Genomic DNA, 17,313 nt, shown 5'->3' with positions numbered 1-17,313 from the left:
GATAAACATGTTAACTTAACTTTATAGAAGTTTAAACGAAATAATTTCAAATTTTTTATAGAAACTGCATTAGTTTAAATGAAAAGTAGTAAATGCAATTTAATTTTGATTTTGTAATTCAGCCTTTTTTATAGAAACTGCAGTTTTAAGATCTCTTTTAGTACCATAGTCAATTCTATCGCATATGCTGAATGCAATTACAAACCGGTTTTTCTCAGATCTTACAGATCAAAATTCTTGAGTGGGGTTGAGATATTGAACAAGTACCTAAATTAAAATCATTCGAACGAAGGCAAATTTGTTTCTGCTATTGTTAGCAAATAGTATAGGTGTGTTTCTGAACTTTTAATACAGTTTTAAATCATTCTGTAGTTCTACATGGTAACAATTGTAACAATACCACTAACAATTGTTAGTTAAGATCTAGTTCTATCCATCTACCATATTATTCAATTTGAATTGTTTTTTTTTTTTAATACGTCGAAAATCAATTCTATTGCATATGCTGAATGCAATAAAAAAAATAGCCTGTGCTTTTCTAACCTACGGTTTTGATATTTCTGTGCAATAATGTGGAATTTGGTAACATGTTAACTTAACTGAAAGGGGGTTTATTCAATCAAAACTAAAATTTCTAATACCCCTTTTAAGATTCGACAGTAACTGGAAAGGGGGTTCATTCGATCAAAACTAAAATTTTTAATACGCCTTTTAAGATTCGACAGTAACTGGAGGGCAAATAGTCCCCTCCCGTGCCCTTTTTTCTGACTAGCCTTATCGGAACCATGAGACATCTCATCGAAATCACAAGCTAGCAACTTTTTTATAAAAAATTCGAAAGGCGAATCAATAGGCTTCTGAGAAGATAGCATGCCTCCTCGGTTAAAAGGGCCAGGGTTGTAAATAACACTACTTGTTAATTCATTATAAATATATTTATAATGAAAACGAAAGGGCTTGTTTGCTATTGGATTTGTGACTTGCACGGAACTCCAAACAAATATCACTTTGTGTGAAGAGTCCCCCAAATAGACTAAAAAATTTTAGTTCTTGATTGGTTTGAAATTTACCACTGTAGGCCGTTGGACCAAGAGAGACACATTTTAGAAATTTGGGACAAAAAAATCCTTAACTCCTTACTCTTTATTGTGAAGTTGGCTTTTTTTCCAAATTTTTAAATAAAATTTGAAATTGAAAAAAAGATTTTTAAACAAATTAAAAAAAAAACTTTCGTTTAACGAGCAGGGTGTTGAAAAGGGGGGCAGTCCCTACCTTATATGAAAAGTAACTCCAATCTGTTACGAGTTTTAAACTTGCTCCTTACTTTAGTTGAAAAATCTTTTATATTTGTTTAATTACATTTCATGAGACAGAAACCTTCATTTAACGACCAAGGTGTTGAAAAGGGGGGCAGTCCCTCCCTTATATACGAAGTAACTTCAATCTGTTATGAGTTTTAAACTTTCTCCTTTCTTTAGTTGAAAAAATATTTTATATTTGTTTTATTTATATTTCATGAGACTCAAAGCATTAAAAAACTTTCGTTTAATGAGCAGGGTGTTGAAAAGGGAGACAGTCCCTCCCTTATGAGAACTCGAAATTTCTTTATGTCTCTGTAAAATAAAGAACTTAAGTGGAAGATTTTGGTTTTCTCTGGAGAAATTAGAATTGAATTGTGTTCTTTGGTAAAATTCAGTAGAGAACTTGAACTTTTTTTCACTTCATTGAGAAAATTTTAAATTGAACTAGAACTTTTTTATCTTTCGTGAAAATATTCACAAGTATGGTATTACTTTTTCTATCTTCCACCGAAAAATTTAGAATTGAACTTTAAATTTCTTTATGTCTTTGTGAAATAAAGAACTGAAGTGGAAGATTTTTATTTTCTCTGGTGAACTTAGAATTGAATTGTGTTCTTTGGTAGAATTCAGAACAAAACTTGAATTCTTCTTCACTTCTTTGAGAAAATTTTAAATTGAACTAAAAATTTTTATCTTCAGGGAAAATATTCACAAGTATGGTATTACTTTTTCTATCTTCCACTGAAAAATTTATAATTGAACTTTAAATTTCTTTATGTCTTTGTGAAATAAGGAGCTTAAGTGGAGGAGGGGATTAGAAGCCTTTGGGGTTGTGGTAGGGGACCTCACAACACCGTTCAAATGTCTCTAACTGTTTCACCGAAATAATTCCCTAAAATAATAATTTGTTCTGAAAAGATATAATAAAGCCTTAAAAAGTATTATAATGGAGGCTCAGGAGTCTTTGGGGCGCCGGGTGGTCACACAAAATCAGAAAAAATGTTCAATGTTCCTTTAGTAACTATGCAATTAGATTAAAAATGAAGATATTTAAGCAGAGTTTCAGGTAGCTATGGCTAAGTTTGCTAAAAGACCAGTTATTTTCTTGCGAAAACACACAAAATCAGAAAAAATAACTGAACCCCCCATGTCACTGACCCCCTGTATAACCGAACCCCCGTACAACTGTCCCCCCCAGGTAACTGACCCCCTGTATAACCGAAACCCTGTACAACTGAACCTCCGTGCTACTCGACCCCATTTAACTAATCCTCGTGTAACTGAATCCGCATGTAACTGAACCCTTGTGGAACTCAACTCCTTCAAAACACTTTTCAGCCATTTCTTGTTAATTTTTTTTATTTCTAAACTATTTAAAATTGACAATACTGTGCAAATCATCACTTGTGTATTATACAGTACACATCGACGAGGTAAAGCTAGGTCAAGTCACAATGTCATTCTATCGTTACTTTTCAATTAAGCTATTGAATACGTTCTACCAATGTCTTTTGTAGGCGTCAAATCTATTAAGTATCTGAGCATATTCTTTGTATTGTTGATGCAAGCATCCCATTCTTTAATTACCCGTGAGGCATTCTTAACCATCGCAATACCTTTACGCAAATACCTTTTCGCAAAAAATTCGCAAATCTCGTAAACTAAAGAAGTAATTACCCTTTTCAAAAACATTAGTTCTTCTATTAATGAACCCATGAAACGAAACCAGTCTGATAGCATCACACAATCTCGCTCCTAGTTCCAAAAATGGAATGCATGTAGCGTTCGTAGTAATAGGTTTAAAAACCTATTAGCCAAGTTTAAAAAAAAAACCTACTAATCAACTTACAGATGAATGACCACGGATTTAACCTAAAAAAAAACTTGTATATCATGAAATAGAAATTCAGTTAATTGTGTCAGAAAAACTTGAACCAAAACAGATTATACCCAACCTGTTTGGTACGGGGGTGTACTCAAAGTAAAAGGTTCTACCAGAAAAACCTGTTGGTACGGGGGCGTCCTCAAATTCAATAGATGGTAAAAAAAAAAACATGTATATAACTTGAACTAGAAATGGCGTAAATCTCTTTGAAAGGTGTAATGCCCCTGTAGAATAGGACTACCAGAAAACCCTGTTTGGTACGGAGGGGCCATAGAAGTATAAGGCTATGTGAGAGGATACTCACTCTCTTTGAAAGGGTGTAATGCCCCTGTAGAATAGAATTACCTACCAGAAAAACCGGAAGGAACATAAAGTCGTAGAAGTATAACTTGGATTACTACTCAGGTGACGACTAGTGGCTTGGGTTTAAGAAAAGAAACAACTTCTCACTCAAGAAACCTTAGCGACTTGAAAACCCGAGGGCTATGCAACAAGCAGACCCTTTCATCATTCTAGGATTTTATGATCTTATACAAAAACAGCAGAAGGGCTTGACATCTTAGACAAACCAGAATGTTGGTTCAACTTGGACCAAACTTCATTTTGTCGCGATCCTGATAGCCGTAAAATCGGTGGAGCGAAAGGATCCAACGAGCACACCCAGGTGAGGTCATACCACAAGAAGGACAGGTGAAAATTTTACGTCAGATCCTGGAGACTTGCCTTACCCGTTCACTGATTAAAAAATCATTTAAAACGACAGGAATTTACGATTCCACTATTCCAGTGCATATCAACCGTGATTTGATCGGCAAGGCGAAGTTTCATCCAGCCAAGTTAAAACGATATGTTCAGAGAAAGACGTCAGAGACTCAGAATTGAACAAGAGTGACAACCACTGTGAATACTCCAACTGATCAGATTACCATTTCAGTGTTAGTTGGTCCAAAAACGAATCATACAAATGAGAAATCATTGATAAGATCCTGGACCCTTGGCCCTTCCCACCTTGTTTTTTGGTTACTCAAAAGCCAGCCCGTATCCAGGGAGGGTGGCTATAGGGTTTGAACTCCCCCCCCCCCGAAATTTTTGTCTGACCCGTAAAAACATAACAAAAATGGAAATAGAAAAAAACTATGTGTTTTAGGTTTTTGTGTAGCCCCCCCCCCTACGAAAAATCCTCATGTAAAACACTCCCCGAAAAAAAAATTTGGATATGGTCCTGCTCAAAAGTCACCAAGCTTTTAGCAGAAAGGCTGGCGCATCGCACCTTGTTTTTGTTGATGTTCAACCAGTATGTTTAGAGACGGGAATGGGCAAGATGTTCCTTTAATGCTCCTCTTATTTTCCAATCCCTACGATTTTGACACAGAGGTGGGCATGGTGTACTTGGTTTCGCTCAGAGCGTTTTGCCCAATTTTAATGCATTTAAAGGCTAAGGATCAAAGTGAGCCCGTGCTTCCCTACTTTTTAGTTGAGAGACAGATATTTGACACCTTATGTTAATCAGCATCCTTTAAGAATTATTGATGTGGATAACTAGTAACATAAAGTGGTCTCGTTGCCCCATTAACGCCACCCCTACCACCAGGGCCGTATCCAAGATTTTTTCGGGTGGTGTTTTACACAATGACTTTTTTTTTCGGGGAGAAGGGTTACACACAAAAAAACTCAAAAAACGCATAAAAAAAATTTATATCCATTTTTGTAACGTTTTTACGAGTCAGACAAAGCAGAAATATTGGTCAGTTTTCTTTCTCACAAATTGGCTCGAACTAATAGTGCAAGTTTCTTTGGCTAATGGCGTGTGATAATGATGATTAGAAAGTGAACTTAACAGCCAAGTGAATTTTGCTGGAGAAATTATAATCCTTTGACCTTTACGGTCCAAGCGCTGGAAGTTTTCAGTTTCCTAATCTGTAGATTTTTCCCCAATCACGGAGACGGACTAATAAACAAGAGTCATAGTTATTCTTCATCTTCTGGGGGAGGGGTCAAATATCTTTACTAACACCTTATATGGATTTGTAATATGCATTTCAGGGTAATAAAAGTTTATTTCTATATCTATCATGAAGAGTGCCTTGTAATCAAAAATGGTATACTTTTTTCCTCTTTTGGGTTTAGAAACTCCATACTTTTGCTTTACCCATTATTCGTATCCGATACTTTTGACGGAAGAAAAACTTGTTTTTTTATGCAAGTGGGAACGAAGCTATTAAAATAATTACGAAATATAATAATGTGATGTGTAATGCTGTGACTATATCGGTGCTAGAACAAAGAACCAAATCGTTTTTACCATCAAATAGGCCTAGATCGAAAAAAAGGTGTTAAGTTTCGAGGCAAAGTAAAGTAGCTAATAACAAGAAGTATGGGGTTAGATTAATATTTTAGAAAGAATTATGCAGTATTAGCTTGTATATTTGGTATGTACCTTAAAGTAGAAATTTGATTCTCAGGAAATAGAGACCTAGGGTGGTTTCAAACAGAAACACTATATTTTAATGCTGGGTTTAAAGGACTTCTCATCATTTTTGAAGAATAAATTCTTTTTAAGATGTACAATTTTAAATGTTTCAAAGGGTTAACACCTACAGCGGGTAATAGATATCGGAGAAACAAAAGCAAGGTTTCGCTCCCGTAGTAGTTTCCTCTGCCGTTCTGCGAAGCCGACCAAGGTCTCAGCAACGCTTCGCGTTGGCCAGGTAACGTAAATCGAGTTTCTATTTGTTTTCAGTTTGCTTTCTTCATTAATAGTAATTTACATTGGCTTTAGATTGGGCACCTATGATTTAATTGAATAGCATTGCAAAAAAAGTTTTGGTACTGGTTAAGAAAGCGGTAAACATGCGATATAATATATAGGGAAGATGCTTAAGAAACTAGTCAAACGGGTTTCTTTCAATAGAGAATTGGATTGCAAACCGCGGTTTGTCACTACGTTTACAATATACAAACTTTTGTTTTTTGGGGTTTAGGGGGAGGGAGGTACCTCGGTTAGGTAAGGCTAGGTATTTAATGCCTGCTATGTTTTACCCCCCCCCCCCCCCATAAACCCTCTAATGTGCAAATATATTGCCGACATTTGTTTCTAAACTATTATATTTTCATCCTATTTGGTTTTATTTCATTAGCATTAACGAAACTTTACTTATCGCGTATTTACCGCTTTCTTAACCAGTAACAAAGTTTTTTTTTAGATCAGTGTCTAATTTATTCTTGATTTCGAATGATTTAATCATTCTTATTTATCTATAGTTTTTGCTGGGGCTCTTGTGTCTTGTTCTCAATTGTCATTGCCCTTGAATTCATTTCATTATTATTGTAATTGTGTAACTTATGCTAATTTTCAAATTTAGGATAATCTCGATTAAACAAAAGATTTCTGACAAACAATAGAACTAGTGATTGTATATTGTCTATTCATCAAGTGATCTTTGATCTCACCCATGAGTATGACTTTAAGGTCAAGTCTATTTTCACCTATTCTAGACAAGTTCAGAGAGCGACATCAGAATGGATGAATTCTTTTGTACATCGGCCAAGCAGGGGAAGGGACACCAATTATATTTCTGGCAGTGATCTGGTTACCAAATCATTGCAGAGAAACTGGAAAACTTCAGGTTTTTTAAGTTTCTAACAAATTTTGCACTTAGTGTTTGCTTTTTTTTTTTTTTTTTTTTTGTTCAATCAAACTAAGGAAGAAATATTAACGGAACTAAAGTTGAAAAACTATTATTAATAATGTATTTTTTTTTATAGCTGGGCTGAAATATCCATGCCGAAACCTCTGGTAATTTAGCCCTTAAATCGTTTGAAATAGTCAGCTAAAATAATACAATAAGCAATATTAATTATAATGGCAATACATGTTTAAGGGCTAAAGATGATAGTACCTAATAAAAATTTTTCAAACCCCCTCACCTTGATGAAATTACTACACTAATTATGTATAGTAAAAAGTATTAATTTATTTGAAAATAGAAAAGATGTAAAAATTTTAAACGTTAAAGGGTTTATTTGTCAAGCCAAACTCAAATTTGCCAAAAGAAAGCCAGTTGATATTGTTTTTGTTGAGGTCAAAGTTTACATCGAATCTTTGCTAGTTTCTCGAAGCTTTCATAATCACTTTTAAATTGGTTTCATACAAATACCCGTGTAATGAAAGCACTGCTAAAGTTTCAAGTATGACACATAATTTGTGTACATCTTTCTAAAACTACTTATAAAAAGATATTTGCATATTAAAATTCACTTTCTGTACCAGAAAGGGACATTTCTTCTGGAACAACAACTTCCTACACTATTTCAGGGCCCTCTAGCATCCTAATCCTTCCCAGAAAATGTTTAGCCCTCTTTGGACAGCTAATCATGCTTAAGAATTTTAAGTTAACCTGGAAAAAAGTTTTGTTCTTTTTTTATCATTATATTTTGGTATTCCGGCCACAAATAAACAGAGTTTTGGCCTTTTCTCGAAGCCTATTTCTTGCCCTTGAATTTTCTTAGCCTAAAGAGTTGATGATGAAAGTTTCAAGACAATCGGAACTAAAAGGGAATGTTTTGAGGGCCCACTTTTGATGGCCCATATGGCCCCAAACGGAAGTCTTTTATACATTTGGCTCAAGGTCCCCTTGACCTAAAGACTTACAGTTTTAATATCGAAGCTTATCAGAAAACAAAGTTTTTTATGTGCTTTTTGGCCAATTAATGGGGATCCACTGTTTTTTCTGTATGTCCTATTACATTTGGGACTCCTTAGCAGTATACTTATGGATACAATTTTCAATCAAAAATTTATCGCAAAACTTCTTATGAACACTTTGTCCATGCAAAGTGGTTAGTGAAAACACACTTCCCCAGAGAAACTTATCTTTTTAATCCTTTTTTTAAATATAAATTATACCTTAATATCCCAAGACACCCTCACTAAACGAAGCAGACCATCTCCCCCTCCCCAAATAACACAAACATTTATAATCCTTGAATAGACCGTCCCCTAAATATTCAAATGACAAGAAATCCTTATATTTCTTTTGATTTATTTTATTTTCAACTCTTATTTATTTTTTTATTTTATCTTTTGACTCAGTCTTTAAATAATAATAATACCTAATCATTCCAATACCCCTTTACACGCTTATGAAAACCCTCTCCCACTCCATCATCTTTTAAATATTAGTAGGTATGTTCGTTTTTAAAGTCAATGATGGCTTGCTGCCCTCTCCCTGACTCTGGGTCAGGGACTTTAGAGATTTGACCTTAGAAGACTTTGCTTTTCAGATATGGGACAAAGAGATCGCTGGTCACTTTTCCACTTATTCAATTTTCTGTTTAGATTGCCTGCCAGTTTTCTCCTGCATGATTTATCCCTTTATTGACCGTATGCCTGAATTCCACGTTTCGGAAACGTAACATGAACAAGCCAACATGCAAGATTTAAGTTACTTTATTTTATTTTCGGACTTTAAAGAATTATTTATTGACAGATTTTCCGCAACGAGGGAGCTTTATCTTTTTAAGTCTTACTTTAAATCCTGCTAATACTTCATTTTCAAACAATTTGTGGTAACGAATTGTAAGTAAGCAGTGACATGGGTCAATAGTAACCGAAACTAAAAAAAGCTACACCATCAAAAGCTACATGCGTATCCGACAACACTAATTTAGAAGTTTCAAGCTCCCATCTACAAAAATTTTTGCCAGAAGAAAGATCACGATATGTCTTTATTTTTATTATTATTATTTATTTTTTTTGGTATTCCTTAGGGTGATAACATCGAACCAATTGTCCTAGAATATTGAGAAAGGGCTCATTCGAACGGAAATTAAAAGCTCTAGTGCTCTTTTTAAGTGACAACAAAAATTGGAGGGCAAATAGAACCCCTCCCAACCCTTTTTTTTCGTCAAAGCCGGCTGATCAAAATTTTGAGATAGCCACTTTGTTCAGCATAGCTGAAAGGTCCAATAACTATGCCTTTGGAGATAACTTGACCCCCATAGTCCCTGGGAAAAGGTCTTCAAGTTGTAAAATTTGCCCATTATTTGCGTATTGTATTTGTTATTGGGAAGTATGCATACATTTTTCGGGTGGAGGAGGGGATGAATTTTCGGCTGGGTATGGGGAAGGAAGTTTCAGGGGGGTGAACATTACAGGAGAAATTTTACACTGGGGGAACCTGCCATAATTCCTGTATGAATTTCTTTTTATTAATCTTACTTTCTTTTTGCCAACTCAATTTTACATGTGGAGATGTTAAGGGGAATTGTCTGGGTGAAAATTTTTACCGGGTTGGAGTTTTCTGGAGTATATTTCCGTAGGAGGGGGGTTTTTTCACGGGAGGAATTTGCCATGGGGGAGTTTTCCACGGGATAAAGTTTCTAGAGGGAAATTTTCTGCGGGAACAACTTTCCACTAGGGGGTGGGGTATTTTTGAAAAAAACTTTTCCACGGAGGAGGGGATTTTCGGAATGATTTTAAATACAATATTTTCAAATGAAAGTCTTTTCCACATGAAAGTGCGGTAAGAAAAATTTTTCACCTGGAACCGCCTGCAACAAATTTTTTTTTTTTTGGGGGGGGGGGTGAATTTTCAGCTAGAATGGAGTTGTCTGGGAGAAATTTTCCTGGCAGGGGTGGGGATCTTACGTGGGAATAACTTTCCATGGAGGGATTGTCTAAGGAAAAAGGAATTTTACATGGAGGGGGAGCCGGATTTTCCGGCATTATTTAAAATAATGCCGGGTCATTATTCAAACGATCAGAAATTAAATAAAAAAAAACAAGTTTTTTCAACTGGAAGCAACGAGCAGCATCAAAACTTAAAACGAACAGAAATTGTTAGTTATATAAGGGGGCCTACTCCCTTCTCAATACCTCGCTCTTTACGCTTAAGTTTGACTTTTGTCCCGATTCTATAAGAACGACTCCTGAAACACAAGGGCCGTTTAATTGGAATAATAAGCTTTTTTTAAAGTTCAGAAAAACTATAGCGTAAAGAGCGAGGTACTGGGAAGGGGGCAATGTCCTCATATATTTAAAAATTTCTGTTCGTTTTAAGTTTTGATGTTGCTCCTTACTGTCAGTTGAAAGAAAAACTTTTTTTTCATTAAATAGTGACAAGGCCCGGTTCCCTTCACTCTAGGAATGCACACAGGGTCAGAATCTGGACCCCCCGACCTCAAAGGTTTGTAAAATTTTCCCCACATGTTTGAATATCTTTCAGTATTTCGGAATTTTCTCAAAATGTTTTTAGTTTTGTTATCTAGGTCGACTTTACGGGTTTGTACCTTCTTTAAGTAATAATTTATTTTCAGAGATTTGGTTTCGCCGAATTTTCTCGGAAGCTTTACTAGATCTCCAAATGAACTACCTATTTTGTTGGTATCAATTACGTATCTTAAAGGGAAAAAAAACACAATTTACAAGGAAACTAATATTTTATTGTACTGTTAAATAGAGTGAAATATTAATGTGTGGTTTACCTTAATGACTAAACGGCGGATGCCCACTTTCACAGGCTGAAGATTAAATTGGACAAAAATTTTAAATTATAACCACAAATTCACTTGAGCTTTGTCACGCTCGCTTTCCCCGAATGATTAAACATTTTGAACTTGATAATAATTTTTCATTTGATCTTTGTAAAAGTAGGTAAAAGAATTTGGTTGAACCGGCCTTTCATAATTTGGTAAAATAGACCTAAACCTTTTAAACCGTTGAAATAACCTTTAAGGTCGTAATGTTTGTAAATTTAGATGAGGACTTGTTGGGAAAATAGGGCTTCTTGGGAATGCCCCCCCTCCCCCGTCTGTACTTTTGCAGTTAAGCAAGATATTTATGACGTTTTATGTCATCGGGCTCTTGAAACAATAAGGAGAAAAAAAAAATGATTATCTTATCAGCATACACGGATTTGCCAAAAAACAGGCCTTCCATGTATTGCAGTTTTTAATTTGCTCAACACTTACCCCGAGAATTCACCCCAGCCATCAGTACTGCTAATAATAAATCACTGCATAACAAAGCCTTCTGAGGCCCAAACAGCTACGCACGCTCCTCTTCTATCCCATCCTATCGAAATCCTTCCCCTTTGCAGCCTCTTAAGTAGTTCCATTTTCCCTCTGTCTTTCATTAAGACCTCCTTCCCCCCAATTCACGGACGATCCGTTTTTCATTTGGCTTTAGATGGTTAGCCGACAAAGACAATCTTTGGCAATCTGTCATTATCCGCTGAACCTTGTACCAGCCGTCTAAAACTGTATTTCATTGTAGCCCTAGCGAGCGGGATCGAACCAAATTTTGTACAGCTTACTGTTTGAGATACGGTCAGTCAGTCGGGTACCTCTCTAGGCAGTTTCTCCGGAAAACATCTAGCAAAGCCTTCTCTGTCTTTCGGAGCACCCACGCTTCGGAACCATGCTTGACCACTGTCATCACTGTAGCTTCTGATATTCTAAATTTAGTTTGCAGACTTGTCTTCTTGTATTTTCAAAATTTTTCGTCCGTGAAAATCGCCCTGGGCCTTGGCTATTGTGCTTTTAACAGATTTACCATATCCACCCTCTTTGCTAATAATACTATCTAGTTAAGTTAACTTTCCACTAGATAGATTTTCTTCACCTTCACTTATTCCCAGTCTTAGCAACCTAGTCTTCTTAACATTAATTTTCCAACCTATTTTTGCAGCCTGAACTTTCAAAACCTCCGAAAATTCATTCATTTTGCTAATATTTGGGTCTGGGATGCTAAAATCATCAGCATAATTTAAGTCTACGACATTTTTACTTCCCCGATTGATTCCATTTTCTCTCATTGATTTTTCTGTACTCTTTAGAATAAAGTCCATGAAAATGATACATTAGGGATAAAACGAATCCCTGCTTAACTGCTGATTTAATACGAAATCAACTATTAACCTCATTTCCTACCTTAATTGCAGCAAAATTATTTTTGTATATAGCCCTAATCACTTTAATGTATTTATCTGGTATACCATACAAGGATAGAACCTTCACTAAAGCTCTGTCGACGCATCCTCTTCCCTTCCTAAAATCACACTTTTCTTCTCTTAAATATTTACCTACAGAATCTCAAAGTATAAAAAGTATCATCTTACAAAGAAATTTCCTTCCTACAAAAACCAGGCTAATGCCTCTATAGTTACCACACTTACTTTTATCACCTTTCTTATAGAGGGATTTAATCAAAGTTTACTTAAAATCGCTAGGTACTTCCCCGTTTTCAAATATCATATCCAAAATTTTCTGCAATTTACCTTTAACTTCACAACCACTGTCTTTAAAAAACTCATTTACCACACTATGAGGTCTTTCACTAATCCTTGTAAAAGCCCCTCCTCCTCCCTACTAAACATATCATATTTCCGCTAATATTCCTAGCTGTGTTTCTGAGTTTCCTCCCTAATACACCCTCAGCGACTTCACAAGCTATTTTCCTAAGACTATTCCATCTATCATCCAAATTTTTTACTCCCTAGTTTAGTATTCAACTGTTCCTGGAAAGTTTTTTTCTGGAAATCTCATTTTGTAGTTTACCAACGTCATAGCTTCCCCGAACGTAGTTACCCCTCTTAAATTTCAGCTGTGGATTAACCTTAGACACAACTAGATGGAGATCTTTACTTTTAACATAAATAACAGCACCACTATATACCCTAGTATATTGTATCGATCCCGTCAGTTTTCGGTTTACAATACTATAATTTACTAAGTTTAGCCCTTTTACCATCATGTGAGAGCTATGCTAATTTATGTGGCTGCTTTATGACCAAATATCGTATTGGTTAGAAGCATACTGTTACACCTAGAAAGTTGCAGCAGTCTGTAACCGTTGCTGTTTCCTTTTCCGACCCCAAATTTACCTAGGCTAGAATACCATCTATCTCTATTACTACCAACCTGGGTATTAAAATCCCCTAATAAAAGTAACAAATTTCTAATTGGGATTTTCTCTATTTGCTCTTGTCGTTGAATGTAAAATTTATGAGAGTCACTACTATCTCCATTAGTTGGTTCTATGTTTTGTATATTAGCCCATCATTTTGTGTATAGCAACTAATCAGGAAAGTTTCTTTAGCATAAGCCAAATACGAAATGTTTGACCTACCTAAGTAATATATCGATCGAACAAGATCTATTGTAATAGCAACACACATTTTAAACATACAGAGATACTACTCAACTTTGGCTAACATAACAGTGAAAAGGGATGTTCTCCGCGGAATTGTTGTTCAGCCACAAGTATGCATGGTCAGGTTCTTTTAATTTACAAACTAATTACACTCATTATAACGTAATAATGTATTATACAACAAAAAAGAAAAATAATTAAAGAGGGTGCCTACAAAGTGAGTTATACTCGAAAACCGGCACCCTTAGAAGAAAAATAAATAATATTATAAAAGTAATGAAAAATAATAAACAATAAAACTACACATCATAAAAAAACAGAGTTAGACACCACATTCAACTCACAGCCCACATTCCAAATCAAAAAATAACCACAATATAAATTAACACCAGCACCGGCAACCATGACTTCATAATAATTAATAATTGTCTATTAGATATACTTTTAGATTATTTTTAGAAAACGAAATAGAAGAATCTGAATCCACACAACTTTCACAAATGTTCCAAAACTTCATTATTGAATTTTTCGGAGAAAATCTGGATCGTTCCGTATGAATTTTAGGGCAAGGCAATTTAGCCGAACGTCTTCTTAGACTATACTTATTCTGAACAAAAGAAATTAGCGAGAAATTAATATAATTAAGAGCCAATGGTAATAATTCGTTAATTTGGTTAAGTCTAAAAAGGACACATTGAACTGGAAGGACGAGATCAAATGGCAATATGTTCAAAAATGTATTTTGACTCTTAGAAAGGGATTAATCAGGGAGTGCCGAGGGGGAAGGAAGGAGTGCTATTAATGTACGAAGGGCTTATTTTGAAGACGTTGAAGGGGCTTAATTCGAGATTTAAAAGTATTTCGAAGCAATGGGACAATAACTAAAATAAGAATGAATTAAAGATTAATAAACTGACTTAAGGGCAGGTAAAGGGAGGTAAAATTTTTATACCGCAGTAACCCTACATTCCTTCCTAGCTGAATCCTTAGTCTATCAAGATGAAGCTTCCAAGATAAATTTTCATCAACTATAAGACCTAGGTACTTATAAGATTCTCTTCTAGTAATGGTAACTAGTTCTCCCTTAAAATTGAAAGAAATTTGAGAAAGTGACGGCAGGGCATGAGAAAGTCGAGAAAAGATGATAAAATGGGTTTTCGATGGATTTAAAGCAATGCGGTTGTCAGCAAACCCCTGCAGTAGCTTCATTAGACCACGACAGATGTTTTTTTTGACCGATGGTTCATTTATAGCTGTGACGGTATTAGCTGTGTCGTCTGCGAATAGTAGAGCAAGTCCATTACCCGCGATTGTGTCTATTAGGTCATTAACGTATATTAGAAACAGAAGTGGCCCAAGAATTGAACCTTGCAGTACTCCTACCTTTCCTGAACATGGGATTTTTACCAATTTTACTCTACCTCCATCCACAAAGTGATTCCTACCAGTAAGGTAGGACTGGATGAGTAAGAGAACATTGCCTCTTATTCTGCAGTTGTCAAGCTTACCCAGAAGAATCAGACGACAAATCGTATCAAATGCTTTCTTCACATACACAAATATTGTAGCTGGTATTTCTTCACGGTCCATTGCATCATTTAGAATCTGTAGTAAAACCAGTATAGCATGCTTGATAGAGTCCCCAGGCCTGAATCCGAACTGATGCATGATGAAGAACTTAGACTTAGTCACATAATTCGTCACTCTATTGTAGATGCAGCTCCATAATTTTCGAAAAACTAGAGAGAATGGAGATAGGGCAGTAGTTTGAAGGCTGCTTGGGGTTGCTACCTTTGGGGAGGGGTATAACCCTTGCCGCCTTGAAAACAGTGGGAAAGATTCTGTACTTAAAGCAAGAATTGATGACATGTGCGATAATACTGACATAACGATCCATTGTCTTCTTAATGAGGTAAGTTGACAACCCATCTGGACCTTCGGAGTGACCATTTTCCATGGCTTGCACAATCTTCAGGAGTTCGTCTTCAGAGATAGAGGACAGAAACATTTATTAGCTAGATGACGCAGGTAGGTATTTTTTGTAATTATCTCTGCCGACAGTTGACAGGTCGTAACCATTCTCTACGTTTGCTTCTCCAATACCTGTAAAAAGATTCGTTGAGCGTGTTAGATACTTCTTGCTGTGATGTTGAAAGTGTTTCATCTAGCTACATCATGGTCTCAGGAAATGTGTTGGTTTTTTGCTTATTCAGGCATTCATTTATTAGAGTCCAAGTCTTCTTTGGTGATCCTTCTGCTTCTTGAAACTGTTTATGTTAATATGCCTGTTTAGCTTTTCTAAGCAGGGATGTCAAAGTGTTTTATAGCTTTTAAATTCAGTACCAAATTCATCAGGATTATCAATGTCGTATACCTGCCAGAGCGCCCCTTTGAAAAAGAGCAGGCAGATTCAGGAGCAGACGAGAATTTCTCAACAAATAGAGGAGCCATTGCGTCTGAGTCCGTTTCATCATAAACTGAGTTCCAATCGGTACAAGCTAATGTGGCTCTCAAGTTTCTTATAGAATTATTATCAATAGTCCTTCTTACTTTTATATTCGTATTTGATTTCCCACGGTTAATAAAAAATTCACCAAATAGGATAAAGTGATCTGAAGCATCAGTTAAAACAATGTAACTCGAATGCAGATTAAAAGTCGTAAATATACTAAATATGTTATCTATAGTTGAAGCAGACTGTTCACCAATACGTGTTGGTATTCTTACTTTTGGGACTAAACCCACAGAAACACAAGTAGTCAGTAAATCCACAGGCTGAGATATTGATGTTTGGGACTCTGAATTCACGAGTCCTAAATCTATGTTAAAATCTCCCATAAATACTATTTTCTGGTTCCTGTAATTCAGCCGTTGAGTAAGATCATTCAACTTACCAATAAAACTCAAGGCGCTTGATCCTGGAGGTTGATAAAACAGACATAGCAGTAGCTTCTCTTTACCAGACATAATTTCAACAATCAGGAATTCAAACTTCATCTTTTGGTATAAATCAAATGAAATCAGCGATTTCACGAAGATGCAGATCCTGATTAATAAACAGAGCAAGTCCACCTTTCGAACGAGTACCCCTTTTTCTTGTAACAACTCTATACCTAGATATACCAAATAAAGAACTATTACTATCACTAAGAAATGTCTCACATAGTCCTAGAATTCCAATGTGATTGCTAGAAAGGAAAGTGCTACTAAGCACTTTCAAAACTCATAACTACTAAGCACATCAAAACTACTAAGCACTCCGCGACAATTCCAAAACACGATTCGGGATGATTGTGACTGATTTAATGGAGGTATTTGGTCATTATTTATATACTTGCTGGGAGGAAAAGACTGGATAAAAAGATCAGAATATTCATCATCAGTTGATCCCACCGAATTATGTAATTCATTTAGGTCAAGTTGATTTTTCTCAAAAACATGGAGCCGCTCAGATGTTATGTCATTGAATACTTATCATCAAATCATCGTAAAAATAAAACTTACCAAAATCAATCTGGAATGATAGGCCAATAAGCAGAAAGCGGCACCTCAGATTATTCCAATTAAGAGAGGAGCAAGGAGGCTGCCGGAAACAGATTTCAATTAAAGAGCAATGATGCAGTCATTAGGCTCACCAAACTCGGAGGCCCAACATCCGGCTTATTAGCTGCAGAAAGAAAAAACGAGCAGAACGAGAACTTTTTTTTGCACAACTAGAACTAAACAGAAAAAAAGTAAAACACAAAAACAATCAGACAGAATAGCAAGATATAAAAAGCACACTAAGGTAAGTTCCATTTAAATCTCCTTTTTTCACTTTTTTTTACTTGCGGAAAATTAGTATAAATTCAAATCACTGTCACCACACATTCATCAATTCAAACCAAACATAACTAGGTGCGAGACCACGAAGATGAAGAAGAATCTTTGATTTCCAGCCATATGTCCGTACCTTTTGACAGACCCGAGAAGAC

General features: G+C 35.7%; 1 protein-coding gene across 1 annotated transcript in view; it reads left to right on the top strand.

Annotated features, from left to right (window-relative positions):
* Positions 1-17,313, top strand: part of LOC148956506 (uncharacterized) — a 397,828-nt gene that overhangs the window by 148,273 nt on the left and 232,242 nt on the right. The window contains exon 2 of the mRNA XM_089108420.1: positions 6,682-6,812. Within this exon, the coding sequence (XP_088964546.1) occupies positions 6,682-6,812 (131 nt within the window). The remainder of the gene's footprint in view (positions 1-6,681; positions 6,813-17,313) is intronic.

Source organism: Artemia sp. Qi Xiang Cuo, chromosome 1 (genome assembly GCF_049724085.1).
Source record: "Artemia sp. Qi Xiang Cuo chromosome 1, ASM4972408v1, whole genome shotgun sequence".
Classification (NCBI taxonomy): domain Eukaryota; kingdom Metazoa; phylum Arthropoda; class Branchiopoda; order Anostraca; family Artemiidae; genus Artemia; species Artemia sp. Qi Xiang Cuo.
The sequence above is the reverse complement of the archived record's forward strand: the minus strand, read 5'-3'. Positions and strand labels throughout refer to the sequence as shown.